Genomic DNA, 25,088 nt, shown 5'->3' on the forward strand with positions numbered 1-25,088 from the left:
TCACCCCAATTTTTCTTTCAACGGCTCTTGATACTTCACAGAAACATTCTGCGCAGAAAGTGTGGATCACAATGGCACAAAATGATTTCACATTACATACTTTCCAAAGGGAGCTTGATATGCGAAGCTTTCATGGAGCAATTTCCTTCTCAATTACTAAAAAAGAACTTCCAGGTTTCCAACAATTTATACAGGCTGTCACCCCTTCTGGGGCAAATCAGGATGGCTTTAGAGGAGATTTTTGGACTCAGGCTTTTAGCTGCTCAATACCAAATAAAGATGCTCCTGAAGATGGGGAGTGTACTGGAGAAGAAAGACTGGAGGACCTTCCTGCCCCCTTCTTTGAAACCAGCATCCTCAGCCATAGTTACAGTATCTACAATGCTGTCTATGCTCTGGCTCAAGCCTTACATGCTGCTCACACAATTAGGACACATCAGAATGTACAAAAGGACATGAATCAAATGCGATCAAAGATTGTAGATGCCTGGCAGGTAAGATTTCTCAGTTGTCTTTGAAAAGATTATCCACGGTTAGTTGTTAGTTGTTTTTATCTCTAAACACTTTTGGTGTTCCTTCTGGAAGCTACACTCATTTCTGCAAAGAATGTCCTTCAACAACAGTGCTGGAGATGAAATTCAGTTCAATGAAGATGGAACCCTAGATGCTGGATTTGACATTGTAAATTTGGTTACTTTCCCAAACAAATCCTATGTCAACATCCCAGTCGGAGAAATAGATCCGCAAGCTCCTCCAGGAAGAATATTCCTCATTCATCAAGCTAAAATCCAGTGGCATCATGGATTCACTCAGGTACCATAATATGGACTTAAAAAAAACAATTCCGTATATGCTCCTTTTCTCTTGCCTAGATGTTCTTTTGGCCCATTGCTAACAATTAATGCATAGGCCCCAATTCCATTTCAACCATTCTCTGTCAAAGATATAAAAAAAAAAACAAATGTATTATTGGATTGTTTAATGATGGACGTTCTATTTCTTTAGAATTTCCAACTTTTGCATAAAAATTTGCTCTCACTGAATGATACAACCACAGTAACATGCCCAGATGTTGCCCTGCCCAAATGAAGGAAGTATTGATATCTAAACATTCATTCTGAAGATGGAATTTATATGTGGTCAAATTTCAATGATATATTTAATGCTGGCAGAGGAAAAGTCTTCTCTTCTTCCTGTGGAATAAACAATTAGGAACCTCAAAGTCTCAGATCCATTCAAACCAGTGGTGGGATACGACCAGTATGCTCTGGTATGGGCAAACCAGTGCCTGCTGGGAGCACCAGGTACCGTTCTGGTATAGTGCTCTGGAAGGCCCGCCTGCCCGCCCACCCTCCTTACCTGTATTTGAGCCAATTGGGGGTTTCGCACAACACACACGGAGTGTACGGTGCCCGCGCAACACTCCGCCAAGCAGCTGGAGCATCACGGGCAATAAGTACGCATGTGGTGGACACTGGGCCCTGTTGCAGCGTACTGCTTGAAACAGGATCTGGAACCCACCACTGATTCAAACCCCCAAAGTTTGGGATTCTTTCCATTCATTGCCAGCAAATTCTAGTGCCTTATACAATCAGCCAGATATTTATACAGATTTGGCCTTGTTATTCACCTATCAAGTCTTGCTCAGGGACCTGGGGTAGGGAGACCTTGTGGTTTGATGGTATTGCTGCAGGTTGTAAGCTGTTCCAAGCAGAACTGTCTTTTGCAACTGGTTGTTGGTTGGCATTGACAAAAATCAACATCAGTCCATTGCAAAAGGCAGCTTTACTTGGAACAGTAGACATACTGTGGGGACACAGCACCAAATTATAACATCTCCTTAACCCGCAGACAGACTCAATAGGTGGATAAAAGTGCCAAAATCAGTCTAAAGTACTCAATGAATGTGCACCCATCCATAATAGTTCAAATCAGTGGTGGGTTGCAGGTGGTACGCCCCAGTACAGGCATACCGAAGCACCATACTGAAACAATATCCGGGGCTCCGGAGGGCCCACCCGAGCTCCTTACCTGTTTTTTAGAGCCTTTGGTGCTTCTGCACATGTGCATGGCATGTACAGTGCCTGCATGACGCTCCACTGAGCAGCTGGAGCATCGTGGAGGCTTGCAGAGGCGTCACTGGAAGGTATGACGCATGCACACGCTCCGCACTTTCATGTGGAGGACGCAGGATCCGGAAGCCACCATTGGTTCAAATGTATATGCCATTCAATTGGTAGTCTTCCTTGGCAGTTTACAAATTGAAATCAAGAAGAAACCATACAAAAACATACAACACAGAAAAGCAAAGATGGAGAAGGAAATGACCTGAATAGAAACAGGGAAAAGAAAGAAGTGAATTTTTGCCAAAGGCTTGGGTGAACAGTATATCTTCGGGGATCTTTAAAATAGTAAAAGGATGTGGAGGGGGCATTTGAATTTGGAGAAGGCTTATTCCAGAGAGCAAGAGTTGTTACAGGGAACATGCACTTCCAGGATCCCAATAAATACGTTTAATCAATTTTCAGGGTAATAAATTACAGCTGACCAGCCAGTGTAAGGCTGTAAGTTAAGATGATGAAATGAGGATGAGTCAGCAGAGGTACTGTTGCTTTAAGAAGCTGTCTATATAAGGGAGCCCATGTGAGGGCACCTTTCTCTCCTAATATATCTCTCTCCTCATGTATTATCTTCATAATAGTTCAGGGTTGGGTTCCAGTTCCTGCTACTGCTACTGCTGGTTCACTCAGGGATGTGCTGCACACACACATTTGATGCGCACATGCGCAGTACTAAAAATTGCTTCTGTGCATGCACAGAAGCAAAAAACAAGATGGTGGCACCATGGCGCCACAGAGAGAACCAGTTCAGTGGCATGGCAGGCCAAGTTACTACCTATTTGCCGAACCAGTGCAAACTGGGAGAAACCCACGTCTGTAGTAGTTCTCTGTGTACTGTTGAAGATTTATTGCTTGCCTAGCTATGCCAAGAGAGAGGGGGGGGAGAGTATCCTATATGCCTTGTATATAGAAACCTTGTACATAAACCACTGTTTGTAAGACAATCCTCTGTGTCCTGTATTTTGCTCCTGGGTTGTCTCTATTACTAAAATAGTAGTCATGCTGCAAACACTCTGACATCAATGGAACCAGGAGTGTGCCAACACTGCCAGCTCAAACCAACTGAGCAGATACTATGGAAGACTGGCAGTGAGTCATTTAACCAGATCTTTAGGTGGGACTTCATAGATGATAACCAGAACCTTGAATGTGGAAGAATATCAGAAATATTCAAGGTCTGGATCAATGGTGGGATTTAGCCAGTTCGCACCTATTTGGGAGAACCGGTTGTTAACTTTCTAAGCAGTTCGGAGAACCAGTTGTTGGAAGAAATCTCCTTTTGTTTTTTTCCACTTCACAGGGCTAATCCCATAAGGAAGGCAGGAAGGAAACATTCTGGTGTTGTTTCTACCTTGCTTCTAGAAACTGCCTCTCCTGTCAATCCTTATGACATTGTAACAGCTAAGGCAAAGCGCCCATCGACGCAAGTGATGTTGAGTTGGTCATGACCATCAAGACACATGACCACCAAGTCCTGCCTACTCAGCTGGTCATTAGGGCAGAGAACCAGTTGTTTAATTATTTGAATCCCACCACTGGTCTGGATATAAATCTGGACTGTATTCCATTGATTAAACTTTGAATAAACTAATAGGAAATGAAACACAGTTCAGTTGTATTCTTGGATATGACAACATTTATTGAGGTTAAACTGTCTGAATCAGCTTCATGGCAGGATTGACTATCAACAGTCTTGTTCTTATTCGTTGGCTGTAGGACAACAACATTGGTAAAAGATTCATATCTGACTTATTTCTTTATTTGGGGACAGCTGCCTCCTCCCTCCTTATGTAATGAGCCTTGTCCTCCTGGAAAAAGAAAGCACAAGATCGAAGGGCGGAAATTTTGCTGCTACTCTTGTGCTCCATGTCCTGAAAATATGATATCCAGACAAATAGGTAAGATTATTAGCATCCCAATGGAACCAGCCTGTATCCCAGTTAACAGGAATCTCTTCAATATTATTTGCTTGCTTTATTGATGAATGTCAAGTCAGGGGGGGGAGGAAAGTGATGTCCTCTATCCTCTCTCTCCATCCTTGAGGTTGAATAACTAAAATGATGGGGCAGCTTACATGAAACAAGCAGTCATGAAATAGGACACTTTCTATTCTCCTATCCTCTAATACAGGGATGTAAAACTCAAGGCCCGTGGACCAGACCCGACCCACGATGTGGTTAAATCTGGCCTATGAGATTGTCCTGGAAACAGTGAAGAATTGGCCCCCGGTGCCTCAGCCCTGGCCCAGGTTGACCAGCCGCTGAACTAAAACTTGGTGGCGTCCACCTGGGCCAGAATGTGGTTAGCCTTAGATCTGTGGAGCCACCCTGGAGTCAGCAAGGGGCTGCCGCTGCTCCCAGAGCATACCCTGGAGACAATGGATCCCCCCAGCTCCACCCATGCCACCACAGGTGCCCCCCCCTGATGTGAGCAATGTTTAGCTGGCCATGAGCAGCCTGGCCACAACCACCCAGTCAGCTGCAACTACCTGGCCACGACAACCCCAAACATGCCCACCTGGCTCCCCAAGGTCAACCACAGCCCTGATGTTGCCCCAGGGGTGGGATTCTAACGGTTCGGACCAGTTCAGACCGGTTCAGACCAGTTTGGGTGAATCAGTAGCCCCGACCATCATCTGGGAACGAACTGGTTCGCTCTGACGATGATGTGGGCCCACCCCTTCACCCCTGTGCTTAACTCACCTATATCTTCTCAGCTGAGTCACGTGGAAAAGCAGATTGCCATGCCTCAGCTGTTTTCCTCCCCAGCAGTAATGCGGAAAGTATGTTTTCCTCAAAACTGTGTATGCGCGCAAAGTGCACAATCACCTAATCGGTTGTTAAACCAGTAGTATCCTACCACTGTGCAGCCCTCAATGAAATTAAGTTTGATACACCTGCTCGAGGGCTTCTGCTTGTTTTCCAGATCTAAAGCTTCTCCTTCTTTCTTTTCACAAGATGGCAGACACTTAGAAAATGTGACATGCTATGTGACCGGATGGGAGTGGCTTGCCACCCATGTGACCGGATATGTAGATACCGACGACACTTGTCAGAACCACCTTAAATTACCTCACACACAGCACTGGCATGCATAAGAATATGATGTAAACTTGTTTTTTAAAAGGCATCTTTGGTTTGCGTTAAAACAACTTCAATACACGCAATGTTCTGATTGCACCACAAACGCAGTAGTCATCCTTACCTTTCACAGAGGCACTGAGTTTTATAAATATGAGCCTGATAGCATAGAATAATCATATCCAAAGACCAGTGGTGGGTTTCAAAAAATTGTGGAACCTCTTCTGTAGGTGTGGCCTGCTTTCCGGGTCCATTGGTGGAAATGCTTCTAACCGGTTCGGTAGATTTGACGAACCAGTTCTACCGAATAGGTGCGAACTGGTAGGAACCCACCTCTGCTACAGTGTAAGAATAAAAAATTGAAACGGTAATGTTATTCTACTGTGCTAAAAAGAGATGGAAGTCACAGCATTTTTTCCACCTTCTACTCAACACTCATTTTTTCTCTTTTATCTCCTCAGTTTTATTTTCCTTTGTATTTTACTGTATATTCTGATGAACTAATCATCATCCTTTAATGACACCATAATCCCTTGCGGGATGGAGTCTGGGCAGCTGAATGGAGCTAGCAAAGCGTTTAATGGCCGGATGCTCTTCTTGTTGCCAATGAGGAGCTTTGTTCAACAGATATATTCTCATTATGCCCAGAGAGAAAAATATTTGTCTCTACCTAGGATTAAACTCACAGTCTCCTGATTGTGAAGGCAATTGTTCCACCTCTAGGCCACTGCACCACTCTGCTATATTCTGATCAACTAGTCTCGGAGGCCCAAGAGTTACAAAAAGTTTTAGAAAACACATAGGTGACAAATCCAGAAAAGCAATTCTGAAGCTTGGAAAGAATTACGTGCTGTTCAGAAACTCTTTTCCTCATTACAGATACGGAGAATTGTGACAGTTGTCCAGAGGATCAGTTTCCAAACCAAGCTCATGATGAATGCATTCCAAAGACAATGAATTTCCTCTCCTTTGAAGAGCCACTGGGCATTACTCTGGTGTGTCTCTCGCTTCTCTTTTCCTTCTCCACAGTTCTTATGCTTGCAATCTTCATCAAGCAACGGGACACTCCCATTGTCAAAGCCAACAATCGTAATGTCACTTACCTTCTACTTGTCTCTCTATTTCTCTGTTTCCTCTGCTCCTTTATGTTCATTGGACAGCCCAATAAGGTGACCTGTGTCCTCCGACAAACAACATTTGGCATTATCTTCTCTATTGCAATCTCTTCTATATTGGCCAAAACCATCACAGTTGTTGTAGCATTCCTAGCCTCAAAGCCAGGAAGTCTTTTCCACAAATGGGTGGGGCAAAAGTTAGCCTATTCTATTATCTGGTTCTGTTCCTTCATTCAAGTAGGTATTTGTATTGGTTGGCTGGGTATGTCTCCTCCATTTCCAGATTTAGACATGGAGATGCTCCATGGAGAAATCATAGTTGAATGTAATGAAGGCTCCATCATCATGTTTTACTGTGTCTTGGGCTACATGGGCCTCTTGGCTCTTCTCAGCTTCACTGTGGCCTTTCTGGCCAGGAAGCTACCAGATACTTTCAATGAAGCCAAGTTCATTACTTTCAGCATGTTGGTTTTCTGCAGCGTTTGGTTGACCTTTGTCCCCACCTACCTGAGCACCAAAGGGAAGTACATGGTGGCCGTGGAGATCTTCTCTATCTTGTCTTCTGGTGGTGGTTTATTGGGATGCATCTTCACTCCCAAAATCTATATAATTATACTGAAGCCTGAACTCAACACTAGAGAGCAATTAATACATAAGAAATAAAAAAGGAACATTTGAATAAGCAAATACTACTTGGAACTGTGTGTGTACATATACATTTGATTGAATTTGTCTTTCATCTCAGAATTCTTTGAGGATTATATTTCTTGGGAGGAATAGGGTACATTAATTTTTAAGCAAGCAGTTTTCCAAATGATTTAATTAAGCTTTTCCATTGGGTTTTCATTGGTACTAACTTAACAACTGGGTTAATATCAGGATAGATATCGGATGGAACACAGAGAACAAACTTCAAGATTCTTTGAAGATTGTTGACTGATTTCCCGACCAATTAAAAACCACTGATAAATTGACTTTTGCCAGTGAAGCTGATGATATAGTCATTATGAAACTTTACATCATTCCCAATTAAATTGGGAGATGCATGATACCAACTGAGCAATTATCTTAAAGGACAATTCTTGATGCCATGAAGCTTTAAATATACATAAAGAAATATTTCTTTGCCTAGATGAAAACACGTATAGCCAGAGGAAATCCTTGCCTTTTTATGGCTTTGTCAGGTAAATTAGAAAAGGAGGAGATAGCATAGTATGGTAGCCAAATTTAGGCTCAGGTGTGGCTCAGTGGCTAAGACACTGAGATTGTTGATCAAAAAATGCCGACAGTTCAGTGGTTCAAATCCCTACTGCCATGTAATGGAGTGAACTCTACTTAGCCCAGCTTCTGCCAACCTAGCAGTTCAAAAGCATGTAAAAATGCAAGTAGAAAAATAGGAACCACCTTTGGTGGGAAGCTAATAGCATTCCATTTGCCTTTGGCATTTAGTTACGTTGGCCACATGACTATGGAGACATCTTTGGACAGTGTTGGCTCTTCGCCTTTGAAATGGAGATGAGCACTGACCCCTAGAGTCAGGAACAACTAGCACACATGTGCGAGGGGAACCTTTACCTTTAAAGCAACAAAATCACACATAATCAAAAGCAAACCAGGTCTTATATAAGGTGATACAGAAGAAATTATAGGTCACATTGGAATATTTGAAAGAAACTTCAGAGGTGATTTTTCAAAAGGGAACTGGACAAAACATTTTCTTCTACCTCAAGCAAACTGAACAAAACCAGATCACTTACCTTTGAAAAAGCAACTTTGAGACAACTATGGCCTGGATGACTAAGAATCTCCATAGACATTTTAAAGAAACCCCTCTGAGTGAGCACAATATGATTTATCTTTTCCTACTAGTAGTCATACTATTTTGGGCCTACGCAGTGGTGGGATTCAATCAGTTTGCACCTATTCGGGAAAACCAGTTGTTAACTTTCTGAGCAGTTCAGAGAGCCACTTGTTGGGATAAATTTCCTCTGGTTTTTGTTTTCCACTTTACAGGGCTAATCCTATAAGGAAGGCAGGAAGGAAACATTCTGGTGTTGTTTCTAGCCTAATCTTTATTGCCCTGATACAGAAACTGCCTCTCCATTAACCCTTATTACATTGTAACAGCTAAGGCGAAGTGCCCATCGACCTGAGTGACATTGAGTTGGCCACACCTACCCAATCACATGACCACAGAGCCCCACCTATCTAGCTGGTCATTAGGGCAGAGAACCGGTTGTTAAATTATTTGAATCCCACCACTGGGCCTATGATCAGTGAATAAAAACAATTTGGTTTTCGGAGCCACAGGTTCCTGAGGAAGTCTTCTCCCTGTCCCCATTTTGGGTCAGTCCAGCTTATTCTGAACGTTTTCTTACAAGGCACTTTCAGCAGTTCATACATAGTGGTGGCATCTCATACATTTGGTAGTAAATGCAACCCCATTTACAACCACAATATGTGAATGATTAGGAGCCTAAATTTAGCCTCTTTTGTGTTTCTATGTGACGGGGAGATTGATTCAGGGGTGAAATGCTACCGGTTCGGGTTGGTTCTTCCAAGCCAGTAGTAAAAAAAATTGCTACCGGTTCGGGTGAACTGGTAGTCAGCTGTGTGTCATTCAGCTGTATACCGCATTATTTATATTCGCTAGAAATTGCATGGCATAGCTGATTGTCAGAACTTTTTCTGTACCTTTTTTTTTAGCATTTTTTACTACTGGTTTGGTTTGGGAGAAGGTTAAAAAAAGTCCAGATGATCAGCTGTGCAACAATCAGCTGTGCCGTGCAATTTATATTCTCTAGAAAGCAGGAAATCCTGTTTATTTTTAGTGAATCTAATCCACACAGCACAGCTGTTTCCGCCTCCCTCATTGTTCTACTTACCTTTGCAGACTCAGAAAGGCTTCTTAGCACCTGCAGTGCTCATGCACTTGAACCGCATGTTTGGCGTACAAGCGCACACAGCGTGCATGCACGCACAAAGCAAATCACTAGCAGACTTCAAAGCATTTCACCCCTGGATGGATTTATTGATAATTGATTGATTGATTGATTCGTTGATTCATTGATTCGTTTAGAGAACATATAGGGCCACAAATTTCATGTATATAGCTCTGAGCAATAGCCCACTCAGCCAAATTATAGACCTCAAGCGCAGTTCCTCAACCCCCAAGAAGAAGCAGTAAAAGACCTCTGCTCACAAACATGTTTGCTCCAGCACCATCTCTCCAGATATCACAGATATGATGATTAAGTCACCAGGTCAATCCTCCAGTGGCTCTCAAGATGCTTCTGAAGGAACTAGCATGGGCAAATCTCAGAATAGATATCTCTCTCTCTCCAATCTATTGTTCCCTGCTGAGGGCCATTCCTCAAAACTGGTTGAAGTGTTCCCCAGCCATGACAGGGTCAACATGAGAACTGTTGCCATACATTTGGGTTCTGGGAATCTTGTATCCACTTGCTGTTGGTAGCATAAATATATCTTCCTTGTGGGCTTTGTGCTAAGATTTTTAGGCTGCGGATCAGCCAATGCCTAGTCAATTCCAGAGCTGGCAGATTCTCCCAGATTCCTCTATGTGAAACTGGCTCCATTACTCCACACATGTGAAATATACCCTGACCATCATCTTGGAGTCATTGTACAACACCATTGAAATTCTGCTAAAGCCTCATAGCTGGTGCTCTTTTAAATTGCAAATGAAAAAAGACTCTAATAATTAAATATTAGACTCGAAGGTCAACTTTGCGCTTCAAGCATCCAGACATAAGTGAGGCTGAAGAAAATGGATCAGATCAATCAATGACATATTCTTAAGACAGGTCTCAACAAAGGTACTATTTCTTTTGCTATCGATAGTATCCTATTTGAATCAATGCTGCTGGCAACAGCAGTGTAGGAGAAGCCAAATAGGCAGGAATGTTGGGGATTATTGCCGTTTTACTGTTGCCAGAATTGGCCATGAAGATACAGCCTCTTAAGTGCACTGGAGATGAAGCCATTCAAATTCCACAGGAATGGTACCAGGATGGAGACCTTCTCGTTGGTTCATTGATGTCTCTTGTTCAATACATGTTTCCCAAAGTTACTTTCGATAAACATCCATCTGAGGAATTCATTGACTTCCCATTGTAAGAAATCCTTCTCTTAGCTCATTTTAACCTAATCCTGCTCTCTATCTTTGTAAAACAGAGAGGTTCCATCATCATCTTTTAATGAATATAAATGTATCATGGACAGATTCTTAACATAGAATAGAATAGAATAGAATAGAATAGAATAGAATAGAATAGAATAGAATAGAATAGAATAGAATTTTTTATTGTCCAAGTGTAATTGTACATGCAAGTAGTTTGGTGCATATGCCCTCATTGTACATAAAAAGGCAAGATACATTTGTCAAGAATCATAAGGTACAACACAATGATAGTCATAGGGTACAAATAAGCAAATTGTCTTGGTGTGAAGTGCTGTATAGTGTGGTTTTTGAGGGTAGGAGTTGAAACAATTTATGTCCAGGATGCAAGAGGTCTGTAAATATTTTCACAGCCCTCTTTTTGACTCAATGGAAGGCAGGTTGGTAGTACCAGTAATTGTTTTTTCTGCAGTTCTAATTATCCGTTGGAAGTCTGCGTCTATCTTCTTGGGTTACAGAACCAAGTCAGACAGTTATATAGTTGTGATGACAGACTTGATAATTCCTCTGTACAATTGTAACAGCAGCTTGAGCTTCCTGAGTTGGCACAGAAAGAACATTCTTTGTCAAACATCAGCTTGGTAAATTATTTGTTAATTCATCATCCCCTTTTCTAATTAAACCGAAATACGATAGACTAGAACAAACAGTTATTCTCTTGAGAACTGAAAAAGACCCAGCCCTAATTCTCCATAACCTCATAGGCACTATAATATTTTAAATATTTTAAATATAGGCATTGACTGTGGAATGAAAAATCATTTCCAAAATCTTAGGGTTACACTAGTTATTAATACCATGTCTCTATTTATTTTTTTCGTGTATCACTGTCTTCTCTTCAGAGTTTTCTTATGGCGTATTTAATGATTACTACAATCCCTCCTTTTGTTTCATAGCAAGGAGCAAAATGTTTGGCTTTTACAACCCGGTTGATCTGATTGTACAAGAATTTTTTTTCATTATAAGATGAATGTTTTAACAGTATCACAGAGTGGGAAGGTACCATGGAGGTCTTCTAATCCAACCTCTGCTCAGGCAGGAAGTGCTCTCTTTTTTGACAAAACTGGCATGAAAACTTCAACATGAATCATTTCTCCTTTTTAAGGGCAGGAAAAAAGGGATTTCTTCTGTAGATCTCTTATAGGTGACAACTATAAAGATGGTTCTAGAATGTTATCCTGTCTTCCTTCTCTAAAGTCTTTCATGGTTCCTCCAATTTTTCCAAGGGAATGCATTACTTTTTTATTCAATCAAGTCCTTTAACATTTCTGGTTGTATCAGTTATCCACCACATTCTTTTTGGGTTATATGTTTAAGTATCTGTTAAAGGATATGATTAAACAAAGCACTTAATATAGGATATGGACCTTGAATCATAAAACTCTGAACTTCAGCATAGTTCTCTTGTCGATATGTCTTTCTTGTAGTATTTTTATCACTGGACATGTCTTCCTTAGTATGTAATGCATGGCACACTTCTCCTTTGAAACAAGTGACTTTTTTTACAGTGTGGTAACCAAGTTCTACCAACACATCTTGGCTTTAGTGTTTGCTGTAAACGACATCAACAAGGATCCTCACATCTTGCCCAACTTCACTCTTGGATTCCACATCTATGACAGCTACTCTGATGCACTAATGACCTATCGTACCACTCTGGACCTGCTTTTTAAGTTGCATAAAATTGTCCCCAACTATATTTGTGGGACTGAAAAGAAAGTTGTGGGAATCATTGGAGGGATGAGTCCTGAAACATCCATACGCATGGCAGAAATTCTGCAGCTTTTCAAGATCCCACAGGTTGGAGCCCTAACTAAAGGCCTCAAAGTTAAGGCAATCACACAGATTGTCTCTTTTTGAGTTCCTCTTCAAGAAACAACTTGATGGTTTATCAGTAAAGAGAGGAAATTAGAAATTAGAGTAAAGAGCAGTAAAGAAATTAGGGTAAAGGGTGGACTTTAATTAATCCATGTTTCCCTTCAGTATATCGCTGCTTTCAGTAACATGAATCATGACATACAGAATTTGAGTGCATGGTTGTTTGAACCTGTAGGCTTATGCTGGCTATAATTAACTGCCTCACTGATTTCAATTCATACATTTTAAGCATAATGTAGACAAACATCCAGATTTTATATTAAAGATGGAGAGGACAGCATATACATCACAGAAGTGAGTACATCCCCGCACATTTTGTAAATTTTTAAGTATATCTTTTCATATGACAACACTGAAGAAATGATACTTAACTACAATGTAAAGTAGTGAGTATACAGTTTGTAGAACAGTGTAAATGTGCTGACCACTCAAAATAATGCAACATACAGCCATTAATGTCTAAACTTCTGGGAGATCTCTCAACCAAATCTATATTATTAAAGAACCATATCTTAAAAAATAGTTTAAATCAATAAAAACAGAACATATCCATCCATTATCTTTCTCTATAACTGTCTCTTTCTCTTATTCCTCCTTTCTTTCCTTTAGATTTCATATGGCTCATTTGAATCGGCAGCAGCTGATGAATCACGTGTCCCACTTTTTTATCGCATGGCCCCCGATGAATCGCTCCAGTGCGAAGGTTTAATCCAGCTCCTCCTGTACTTTGGATGGAAATGGGTAGGACTGGTCATTGTAGATGACAAGCATGGGGAACATTTCATACAAACTCTGGAACCCATGCTCTCTCGAAATGAAATCTGCTCTGAATTCAACGAAAGGATTGACAGAAATTTATATACTTCTGAAGGATTAGACTTGGCTGACCGTTGTCTGAGACACATCACTTTATTTACAGAGAGAACTTCAAATGCAGTTATTGTACATGGAGAAAATACAGTCTTTTCGTGGCTGGCCTCTATTCTACAAGCCACCCAATTTTTACTTCCAACGCCTTTGGATTCTTCAGAGAAAATTTCCCCAGGAAAAATATGGATCACAATGGCCCAAAATGATTTCACCTTATATTCCTTACAAAGAGCTGTTGATATGAAAACGTTCCATGGGGCTATTTCCTTCTCAATTAGCACAAGAGAACTTCCAGATTTCCAACAATTTATTCAAGCGGTCACCCCATCTGGGGCAAGTCAAGATGGCTTTATTGGAGAGTTCTGGAGCCAAGCTTTTTGCTGTTCACCACCTAATCATGGTGTTTCTCAATATGAGGAATGTACTGGAGATGAAAGACTAGAGGACCTCATTGCTCCCTTCTTTGAAACCAGCATACTTGGCCATAGTTACAGTATTTATAATGCAATCTATGCTGTGGCTCAAGCATTACATGCTGCTCAAACTGTGAGGACTTATCAGAAGATACAAAAGAACAGAGATCAAGGGCAATCAGAGATTGTAGAAGCCTGGCAGGTAAGATTTGCCCTTTCTCAATGCTCTTTTGAAATGTTCTCCTTGGTTACAACAGAGTGCCAAGACTGAATGAGTCAACAGATCATTGGAGATCATCTATCTAAGCATCACTGATGTTCATCTTTCTTCAAGATTAATGCGTTACAAATATTGACCCACTGAAATTTGCCTACAGATTAAACAGTTTAACAGAGGTATAAAGCAAATAGATTAAGGTAGCAAGAACCTGAAAATTGGGTCCAGGAACAATGATTGGTGTATCGAAGGCTTGAGCTTTGGATGGTGTGGGCGACCCCAGGATTACAATTAATTTGATTTTTGGGTTTTTTGGGGACTGTAAAATTTAAATAGAACTCAAATACAACAATACCAGAACCACGTAACAAGATGAAGAAAATAATATTGTATACATCATCAACATCACCCAGTTTGGCAACACAGAAAGTAACAAACATGGCAACACAACAAAATAAAGCCATCTTGGAGTTAAAAAGCATGTTGCAAGGTATTGGTGGCACAGTGGTTAAATGCAGCACTGCAGGCTACTTCAGCTGACTGCAGTTCTGCAGTTTGGCTATTCAAATCTCACCAGCTCAAGGTTGACTCAGCCTTCCACCCTTCCGAGGTGGGTAAAATGAGGACCTGGATTGTTGGGGGCAATATGCTGACTCTGTAAACCACTTAGAGAGGGCTGAAAGCCCTACGAAGCAGTATATAAGTCTAACTGCTATTGCTATTGCTATACACGAGGATCTTAAGGAGCGAATAAATAAAGTAGAAGAGAAAGTGGGCAAGGTGGAAGTCGAATTGAAAGAAGTCAAGGAAATAATGGAGAAAAATGAGCAGAGATTGCAGAAGGTTGAAGAAAAGATGGAAATAACAGAGAAAAAAGTGGAGGAGATGGATTATAGATTGTTAACAATTGATAAAAATCAAGACAAATTAAGCATTCTATGGGAGATGGACCTAGCTAAATATTACCTAAGACTTCAGAACATCGAAGAGGAGAAAGGAGACAACTTAGCAGAGGTCACAGACATTTTATCAGTGGTCACAGAAGAGAGTAAGGAACAGATTCTAGGTGAAATTGACAAAGCATTTAAAGTACATACAAGATATGCAATTAGAAATTACTTGCCCAGAGAGGTGTATGTAAGATTCATCAAGAAAACCCTAAAAATGAAATTCTGCAAGCATGAAGAAGTACTACAATAAAATATAAGTCTAGCAAGACAGTAGTACTGAAGCAAATTCCAAGGAAGGTCAGAGATATAAGAAAGAAATACCACTTCCTGATTAAAAGTTTGATTTAAAAAGGGGTGAGTTTTAGAAGGTTTGTTCCAGAAGGGATTTTCCTAAATTGGCAAGATTAGATTAACACAGATTAGATACAATGGAGAAAGCAGAATTATTTTATGAACAATACATAGCAACACAGGAGGGAGTGATGGTGAGAGAAGAGGGAGGAACTAAATGCCAGGAAGCTAAGGAGAAAGATCAAAGGGAGATGTAGAAAGAACAGGAAGAGAAAGCATTAAGACAAGGAGCAAGGGTCAAGGAGATGAAAGAGCAAAGGGAGCAAAGAATGACTGGATCAACTAAACCTATAAATTAATAACACATGGAAGAAGAAATAAAAGTAATCTCCATCAACAAAGTTGGACTAAATTTGGCAATAAAAAGAAGAAGATTCCATAAATTAGAGAAATTGGAATTGGACATTATATATTTACAGGAAGTATATATTAGAAAGCAACATAGAAAATTTCTGGAACAAGTAAAACTAGGCAATTTATATATGATATTGGCTGACCAAAGCAAAAAGGAAATAGCATTATAATATTAGGAAGACAATACAATCAAATTTAATTTTTGAAGATGGGGAGGGGAAAATATTGATTTTTGGAGATAATGATGAATTTGAGAAAGATATTATTAGTGGCAATATATGCTCCAAATGATAAACAAGAAGAATTTTGGGGGAAATTTCACAAGAAGATAATAGAATACGAATATCAAGACATATGTATATTGGGAGACTTTAATGCAATTGCAAGTAATGAAATAGACTATAAATCCACAAAAACAAACAAGAAGCCTAAGAAAACCCTACCCAAAACATTTTTCAAGATGGTGGAGGAATTAAATCTGTAAAATGTTTGGAGAATAAGACACCCGAAAGAAAGACAATATACATTCTATTCAAATAGACATTTGTCGTAGTCAAGCATGGACATGATGTGGATGTCAACAGAGCTAACACTCAAAACATTTAAGATAGACCTAGATATAAGCACATGTGCTGATCATAATCCAATAACAATGACTTGAAAGGGACAGAGGAAAAAGGGGAGATGATTTTAAACCCAAAAATATTGAATGAAAAAAGTTTCCAGCAATACATGAAAAAAGAACTGACATTTTTTTCCAGGAAAATAGAAAGGAAAAGGGAACATTATCTAGAAATAACAATATGGCTTTCAACAATGGAAGCATTGACACATCCAAATATTAGTAGCATGAAAAATGTTATTAGATATAAAGATATCTTAACAGAAAGGGGGGAATTAAAACAAAAACAAGAATTAGAAAAACAAGGGATTGATATAGGTTGGTTTTCATAATTGCAAGTACAATCAAGATATGAAAAAGATAAAAGGGAGTATGGTTTTAACTTGAGAAGTTCAGAGTTGGCTAAGATACGGGAACAGAAGAAAGAAAAATTAAGAAACTATATAGCTATCTATTAAGAATTAGGCTAGAAGAAGAAGTAGTTAAAGATACAATGTTAACTTTGGCAAAGAACTTTAGCTACAGGATTGAGTTAGAAAAGTGGCAAAAACTATGGGAAAGGAACTATGAATTAACCATGTCAACAGCTTACAAAGAAAACTTATACAAAATGTTTTATAGATGGCACATGTCTCCTGAAAAATTAGCAAAGATGTTTAAAGACTAGTTAGCAAAATGTTGGAAATGTCAACAAGCAACAGGTTCATATTACCATATGTGGTGGACATGTGCAGAAGCAAGGAAATATTGGATTAAAAATAGCATGGCTAGAGAAAATGTTACAACAAGAAATATAATTTAGACCAGAAACATTTTTATTGGGTATTCTCCCAGAGAAACATAAGAAAGGTGATACCTATTGGATTATACATGTAACTACAGCAGCGAGACTTGTATTTGCCCCAAATTGAAAATTAAATAAGTTACCAACAGATGAAGAGATAAAAAAAATTTAGATTGTGCAGAGATGAACAGATTGACATTGAAAATAAAGGATAAAGAGGAATTGGTTTACTACAAGACATGGGGAAGATTTTATGATTGGCTAGAGAAAGGAAGCTAGAAAAGAAAGCAAGGGGAAGATACAGAACCCAGATGATGCATTATTAAATGAGAAAGGGGGGGTAAGAAGGGGAAAATAGAAAAGAAAGTACTAAATATACAAGTATATATTCAAGAGAGAGAGAGATAGAAAGAGAAAAAACATAGTTAGGATAGATTAGGGAAGATAAGGGAATAAGGAATGATATTAAAGTATATTTGGGTTTGTGGAAATTCCATCCCAAGAAAACATAAACTGAGATTTGAAAGAGACACCTATAACAACAGAAAAAGAAAGAGAGAGGAGGAGAGAACGAGAGGAAGAGGAGTGAAGGAAGAAAGAGGGAAGGAGAGGAGGATGGAAGGGAGAGAAAGAGAAGGAGACAGGGTAGGAAGGGGAAGGGGAAGAGTAGGAGTAGGGGAGAGGTAAGGGAAGAAGAAAGGGGAAGGAGAGGAGGAAGGAAGGAAGTAGAGAAGGGAGGGAGAATAGAAAGGGAAAATAAGGTGGTATTACAACAGGCAGAAGGGATGGTAAATAAAGCAATCCAAATTGTCCATTATAACCTATTAAATATAATAACAAGTGTATAAGAATGACAAATGTAAAGAAGAATAACAATTATCTGAATGTATATATACAATGGTATGTAAGAGAATTTTTAAAAAAGCAAAAAAAACAGAGTTGGGAGGTGTAAATCATCTAGTCCTAACCCCACCCACCTCTGCCCAAGCAGGAGATGCTACACCAGGGGTCGCATGTGGCTCTTTCATTCCTCGGCTGTGGCTCCCTGTTTCCAGTCAGGTCCACAATTGATAGGGCTTTTCTGAGAAATAGTGTAGGGTCTCCTGCTTGGGAGGCGGCGGGGTTGAACTAGATGACTTACAAGGTCCCTTCCTACTCTGATAATTTAATCTAACCTAAAACCTTTAACCCTAATTCTTTTTTCTTCTGCAAGATCCATTCATTCCTGCAGAGAATTTCCTTCAACAACAATGCTGGAGATGAAATTAAATTAAATGAAGATGGAGCACTAGATGCTGGATTTGACATTGTAAATTTGGTTACTTTCCCAAACAACTCCTATATCAACATCCCAGTTGGAGAGATAGATCTGCAAGGAGGAACGCTCCGTATTCATCAAGACAAAATCCAGTGGCATCATGGATTCATTCAGGTACCATAAGAATAATATGGGCTCTGAGAGGGAGATAGGTACCAGTTGCCAGGCAAAAGGAACAGCTAAAGAACAGGGGTCAACTTGGGAGTAAGGAAAGATGATGAATGGCCCCTCCCAGAGGAAATAAAAGAGGAACAAAAGGTGAATGGGGAAAAAACTGGGGAAAAATCAATACACTTGCAGATGAAATAATAATTAGCAAAGTACTCGAATGTGCAGAGATGGACAAAATAACAATAGAACTAAAAGAAAGAGAAGAATCAGATTTTTATAAAATATGGAATAAAATTTATAAATGGCTAGAAAACAGAAGCCAAAACAGAAAATAGAGAATGCAAATATGTTCTGACCCCCCTCCTCCATCCAGGAATGAAAGCCGAAACTAAGGTAAATGAGAAGGTTTCTTTTAATCAGTCAAGACTCTCATTGGCTGCAAGCCACATAAACAAAGAGATAAGCACTCTGGCAACAAGTCCTACAAAACGTGGCAGCAATGCAAACATACTGGTAGCAATCCAGCCTGCCAAGTTTGTTTCTTGTTAGTCCTTAACATTGACTTCTGCAGAAAGGCGTGGCATAAGCAGTCTCTTTTATAATCAGGAGAGGATCTTAATGAGCATCAGCTGAGCGTAATCACCTCTTGTAATTACACCGTTGTTATTGACGCCGAGTAGCCCTTCGACGGCGTGCATCCCAGAACAACTCATATGTGTTTTCTGGATCACTCACTCTTGTCTCTTCCCCACTGATCCAAGGCTCAGATGCCACCTGGTGGCTAACCAGTCTCTCCTCACCCTGCTCGGAGTCAGAACCCTTTCCAGGGTCCTCCACCTCCTCCAGGGCCGACTCATAAGACCCCTCGCTGTCGGAGTTTGGCGGCAGCTCCAACGGCTCCTGCTGGGCCACAACACAAATATATGGTGATATAAATAATCAATATTATTATGTTAGCACTATTGTTGTTTTATTATAGGACAAGGTTAAAGCGATAGGAAGGCAATGCAGAATGGTGCATTATAAAAGCTAAACAGGAAAGCTGATAAAGAGGGCTGTATAATTACTTTATATTGTTATGTATGTTTTTTGTTTGTTTTTGTGGTGTTTTTCTTTCTATTTTTAAAGTTAAAGATTAAAACATTCAATAAAAATTATTTTCAAAAAAAGAGGAACGAAAGGTGAGTGGAGTTTGCAGGAGACAATTAGTTCACTAATTGGTTAGTGACTTTCTGAAATGCCTCCAAGTTTTGCAGATATCAGCCTGGCGGTTCTCCAAGCCAGATAAGGTCTGTGACTGTAAATCCTCCATTGAAAGACTTTGCTGGCTGTGAATGAGCAGGAATTCACTGAAAATTAATAAAGGGGTTTTGCCTGGACAAAGAGTTTGTTTCATGCTCTTGGGAAGCCTAAGTCAGACCAGTAAGTCAATCCCACCGCTGCAGGTAGTACATCATGTTACCAAGATATATGTCTTCATGGATTTAAAGATAGTAACCAGAGCCTTGACAGGAGAACAATAAAATAATCTAGGTTTAGATATAAATTTGGGCTGCCTTTCATTAATTACATTTCAGTTAGATTAAAAAAAACAAATCAAATGCAATTTCGGTTATGTTCCTGGCTCTGGAGGTTGAATTTTCTGTTACACGGCAGAAATGACTATCAACAGTCTCGTTCTTATTCATGGGCTGTAAGACAAAAACATAATCAAAAGGTCAATACTGACTTCTTTCTTTATTTGGGGGCAGTTACCTCCTCCCTCATTATGCAATGAGCCTTGTCCTCTTGGAAAAAGAAAGAACAAGATTGAAGGGCAGAAATTTTGCTGCTACGCTTGTACTCCGTGTGCAGAAAAGAAGATATCCAGACAAATGGGTAAGATTCATGGCATCCCAATGGAACCAGCCTGTATCCCAGTTAACACGAATTTCTTCAATATTATTCCTTGCTGTTATTCTGACACCCCCTCCCCATTCCGTACGGTGAGTCACGCCGACACAAGATTACTGTTAGCCAATTTATTCATAGTAATTAACTCACAGACAAGACTTTGGCAGCAACCCAGACTTCCACAGATAAGAAATACACACCAGAGCTTCTCCAGCTTTAGTATAACAGTTGTGTCCTGCAAAAAGTCTCCTCCCAAAGTCTCTTCTTATATACTCTCTTGGGAGGAGCCCAATCACAACCACCCAGCCCCAATTATCTTCTATGTCTCCGTAATTGCTGCCGGCGCTTATCTGCCCATCTTTGCCTGGTGTCTGGGACCAACTCCTTTAGCTCCTCCCCACTGCTCCAGGGCCTGACGTCTTTACCACTGCTCCAGGGTGTGACTTTAGGGACAAACTCCCTTTGGCTTTCACTGCTGCTCCATGCCTCAGGCGCCTCCTGGTGGCCAACCATCCTCTCTGGTCCCTGCTCAGAGTCTGAACCCTGTCCAGGGTCCTCCACATCGTCCAGAGCCGACTCACAGGGTCCCTCGCTATCAGAGTCTGTTGGCAGCTCCAACGGCTCCTGCTGGGCCACAACAGCTGTAATGGATGCATAACAAAGGAGGAAAAGGAAGAGACAACCGTGATGTCCTTTACACCAGTGGTCTCCAGCCTTTGCATTTCAGTCGACCAGCAGGGGGATAGAGGGGATGGTTCTATGTCAATGGCTTGAGCACATGCAATGCAGTGGTGGATTTCAAACTTTTTAGAACCTATTCTGTAGGTGCGGCCTGTTTTGTGGGAGTGGCTCAGCGGTTGTGTGACCAGGTGGGCATGGCCAACTTGGAAAATATGGTGAAACTCATTTAAAAACGCTCTTGCTTAGCAACCAAAATTTTGGGCTCAATTGTGCTCATAAGTTCTCTCTTTTTTTCTTTCTTTCTTCTTCCTTTCTTCCTTTTGTCTCTCCTTTTCTTTCTTTCATCTCTTTCCCACTTTCTTTTTCTTTCTTTCTTTTTTCTTTCTTCCTTCCTTTCTTTCCTTCTCTCTCTTTCTCTTTCTTTCTCTCTCTTTCTCTTCCTATCTGTCTCTCTCTTTTTTCTCTCACTCTTCATTCCTTCCTTCCTTTCTTGTGTGTACCACTCCCACTTTCTTTCTTCCTTCCTTCCTTCCTTTCCCTCTTCCTTTGTCTCTTTCTCTCTCCCCCCCCCCCACATATCTCTTCCAATTATATTTGTAGATATATTCTATGAACTGAAACCGATGCCCAATAAATCCTACTGTGTTTCCCCGAAAATAAGACCCTTGTTTTTGGGGAGGTCTTACTATTTTGGTGCACATTTTGGGGGTGGCAGGTGGGGAGGGAGAGAAGCAAGACGCGTGTTTTAGCTGACTTCCAGTTCCGTCAATGGCAAGAAATATGATGGAGCTGGAAGTCAGGCAAGATGCATGTCTTGCTTCTCCCATGCCCCACTCCGTCCCACCTGCCACCCCCAAGTTGCATCCATAAAGAGGGCGAGGGGTAGGAAGCCCTGCTGTGCCTGGCAAAGGGGGGAGAAAAGGGGGCAAGAATTGCGGCTGCTTTTGCAGCCGATTGAGGCTGTAAAAGCAGCAGGAGGCCCCACGTGCCTTGCACCTCCTTCAAGAAGAGTCTTACCTCAATTAGTTGCCAAGAATTTGGCCCCAATTGAGGCTCCCTGGGGTGGAGCCTGCAGCCCAGCACTTGAGAGGGTGTTGGGGGTGAAACCACTTTATGCAACCCAACCTCTCTTTCAAGTGGACAGGAAGCTCCCTCCTACCATGCAGCCGGCTGGTTAAGAATCAGGCAGTTGTGGCAATTGCCTGCAATTCTTGTCACTGTGAGAGGCTGCACATTGCAAAGAACAGAGCAAGGCAGTGGGGGTGGAGGACGAAGCAAGGCAGGGGCTATGGAGCTGCCCCAAAGCCCCACACTGGCTTACCTGAAGGCCCTTCAGTCAGGCCACTCATGCCAAACCATCCCACCTCCCCAGGGAAGCCACATCCCTTCACTAACCTGCTTTCCAGCTCTGTTCTCTGCTGCGCATTCAGGACAAGAAAATTAGTCTGTGCGACCATGGAAAAAAAAAACCAGAAATTCAGACCTTCCAACTTCTCGCAAAAAAAAGGTCTCACGAAGTAATCCCACAGACTAATTTTCTTGCCCTGCACAGCAGTTGAGAATGGAGCAGGTAAGCAGGTTAGTGAAGGGATGTGGCTGCCTTGGGAGTGGTGGGGGCATGAGAGACCTTTGTGTGTTTGTGTGTGAGAGAGAGAGGTGGGGAGATGGAGAGAACATTGCTGCCAGCTCTGGATAACTCTCCGAGGTTGGATATCTCTATCTATCTACCTATCCCTCCCTCCCTCCCTCTCTCTATCTATCTCTCTCTCTCTCTCACACACACACACACACACACACACACACCATTCTTTCTTTGGGATTGCAGCACAGAGGCCCCTCCCAGGATTGCAAGGCTGAAGGCTTTGGATTGACCCTTTTGGGGATGTGTTTCTGGTGCTACGATCCCAAGTACAGAACTATTGGCAGAAAAAGGGGTGGATTTTCCTGCAGCCTGTCCTTTCTCCCTTCTCTTTGACAGCCACGGGGCTTCCAACTGGGGGGGAGAAGGAATACATGTGTTTTTCCTCCCTCTCTAATGCATGGATTCCTCCCCCGCCCTATTGGAAACCAGGCGGCTGTCAAAGAAAATGGAGTGTGCACCACGTGGGCATGTCCAACAGCCGAATCCTGGCCTCCTGTTCCTTCTTTGGCTGTTGGACAAGCTCACATGGTGCACGCTGCTCCCTTCTCTTTGACAACTGCCTCATTTCCAATGGGGTGGGGGAATCCATGCAGTGGGAAGAAAAATGCATGGGTTTCTTTCCCCCCCCCCTCTGAAAATGAGGTGGCTGTCAAGGAGAAGGGAGTGCATATTGCCCCCATTTTATCCACCTCAGAAGAATGGAAGGCTGAGTCAACCGTGAGCCTGGTGAGATTCAAACTGCCAAATGGCAGCCAGGCAGCAGGCAGCAGAAGTAGCCCGCAGTACTGCACACTAACCACTGCACCACCATGGCTCATCTAGGTTGAATAGAGAGTTACAAAAAGATATAGAAAAATCTTACATTGCATGTAAATCCAGAAAAGCAATTCTAAAACTTCTGAAAAGTTTAACTCTTTCTTCTTTTCAGACATGGAGAATTGTGACAGTTGTCCAGAGGATCAATTTCCAAACCAAGCTCATGATGAATGCATTCCAAAGACAATGAATTTCCTCTCCTTTGAAGAGCCACTGGGCATTACTCTGGTTTCTCTGTCTCTTCTCTTTTCCTTTTCCACAGTTCTTGTGCTTGCAACCTTCATTAAGCAACGGGACACTCCCATTGTCAAAGCCAACAATCGCAATCTCACCTACCTTCTTCTTATCTCTCTCTTTCTTTGTTTTCTCTGCTCACTTCTGTTCATTGGACAGCCCACTAAGGCAACCTGTCTCCTCCGGCAAACAACATTTGGCATTATCTTCTCTATTGCAATCTCTTCTATATTGGCCAAAACCATCACAGTTGTTGTAGCATTCCTAGCATCAAAGCCAGGAAGCCTTTTCCACAAATGGGTGGGGCAAAAGTTGGCCTATTCTATTATCTGGTTCTGCTCCTTCATTCAAGTAGGTATTTGTATCGTTTGGCTGAGTACTTCTCCCCCATTTCCAGATTTAGACATGGAGACGCTCTATGGAGAAATCATAGTCGAATGTCACGAAGGCTCCATCATCATGTTTTACTGTGTCTTGGGCTACATGGGCCTCTTGGCTCTTCTCAGCTTCACTATGGCCTTCCTAGCCAGGAAGTTACCAGATACTTTCAATGAAGCCAAGTTCATTACTTTCAGCATGTTGGTTTTCTGCAATGTTTGGCTGACCTTTGTCCCCACCTACCTGAGCACCAAAGGGAAGTACATGGTGGCTGTGGAGATCTTCTCTATCTTGTCTTCTAGTGTTGGTTTACTGGGATGCATCTTCATCCCCAAAATCTATATAATTATACTGAGGCCTAAACTCAACACTAGAGAGCAATTAATACATAAGAAATAAAAAAGGAACAAGATTCCATTTTGAATAAGCAAATACTTCTTGGAATTGTAGGTGTGTGTGTGTGTGTGTGTGTGTGTGTGTGTGTGTGTGTGTGTGTGTGTGTTTATGTACATACATATTTGACTGAACTTGTCTTTCATCTCAGAATTCTTTGAGGATTACATGTTTTTGGAGGAATAGGGTATATTAATTTTTTAGCAACCAGTTTTCTATTTGATTTAACTGAGCTTTTCCATTGGTAGTAACATAACTGGGTTACTGACAAGATACACATTAGACAGAACACAGAGAACAAACTTCAAGATTCTTTGAAGATTATTGACTGATTTCCTGACCAATTAAAAAAACCCACTGATAAATTGACTTATGCCAGTGAAGCTGATAATACAGTCATTATGAAACTTTACATTATTCCCAATTAAATTGGGAGGTGCATGATACCACCTGAACAATTATTTTAATGGGCAATTCTTGATGCCATGAAGTTTTAAACATACATAAAGAAGTATTTCTCTGCCTACGTGAAAACAAGTTTAGCCAGAGGAAATCTTTGCCTTTTTATGGTTTTGGCAGGTACATTAGAAAAGGAGGAGATAGCATAGTATGATGGCCAAATTTAGACTCAGGTAAAGCAACAAAATCACTTTGAAGATACAACATTGTT

The 25,088-nt window shown here is 41.1% G+C and overlaps 2 protein-coding genes across 2 annotated transcripts in view; both read left to right on the forward strand.

The window, feature by feature from the left end:
* Window positions 1-6,978, forward strand: part of LOC148046591 (vomeronasal type-2 receptor 26-like) — a 7,297-nt gene extending 319 nt beyond the window's left edge. The window contains exons 1-4 of the mRNA XM_087712067.1: window positions 1-494; window positions 586-813; window positions 3,892-4,018; window positions 6,080-6,978. The exon at window positions 1-494 is cut by the window's left edge and continues 319 nt beyond it. Coding sequence (XP_087568193.1) covers window positions 1-494; window positions 586-813; window positions 3,892-4,018; window positions 6,080-6,978 — 1,748 coding nt within the window. The remainder of the gene's footprint in view (window positions 495-585; window positions 814-3,891; window positions 4,019-6,079) is intronic.
* A 3,300-nt stretch (window positions 6,979-10,278) lies between these two features.
* LOC148046592 (vomeronasal type-2 receptor 26-like) lies at window positions 10,279-24,424 on the forward strand. Its single transcript, XM_087714866.1, has 6 exons — window positions 10,279-10,448; window positions 12,022-12,313; window positions 13,001-13,876; window positions 18,166-18,384; window positions 20,133-20,259; window positions 23,526-24,424. The coding sequence occupies exons 1-6, from the start codon at window positions 10,279-10,281 to the stop codon at window positions 24,422-24,424; spliced, it is 2,583 nt and encodes an 860-aa protein (XP_087570992.1).
* Window positions 24,425-25,088: the final 664 nt, after the last annotated feature.

This window comes from Thamnophis sirtalis, unplaced genomic scaffold, assembly GCF_051295495.1.
Source record: "Thamnophis sirtalis isolate CommonGarterSnake01/CBP01778 unplaced genomic scaffold, rThaSir2_p1.2 scaffold_4, whole genome shotgun sequence".
NCBI lineage: Eukaryota > Metazoa > Chordata > Lepidosauria > Squamata > Natricidae > Thamnophis > Thamnophis sirtalis.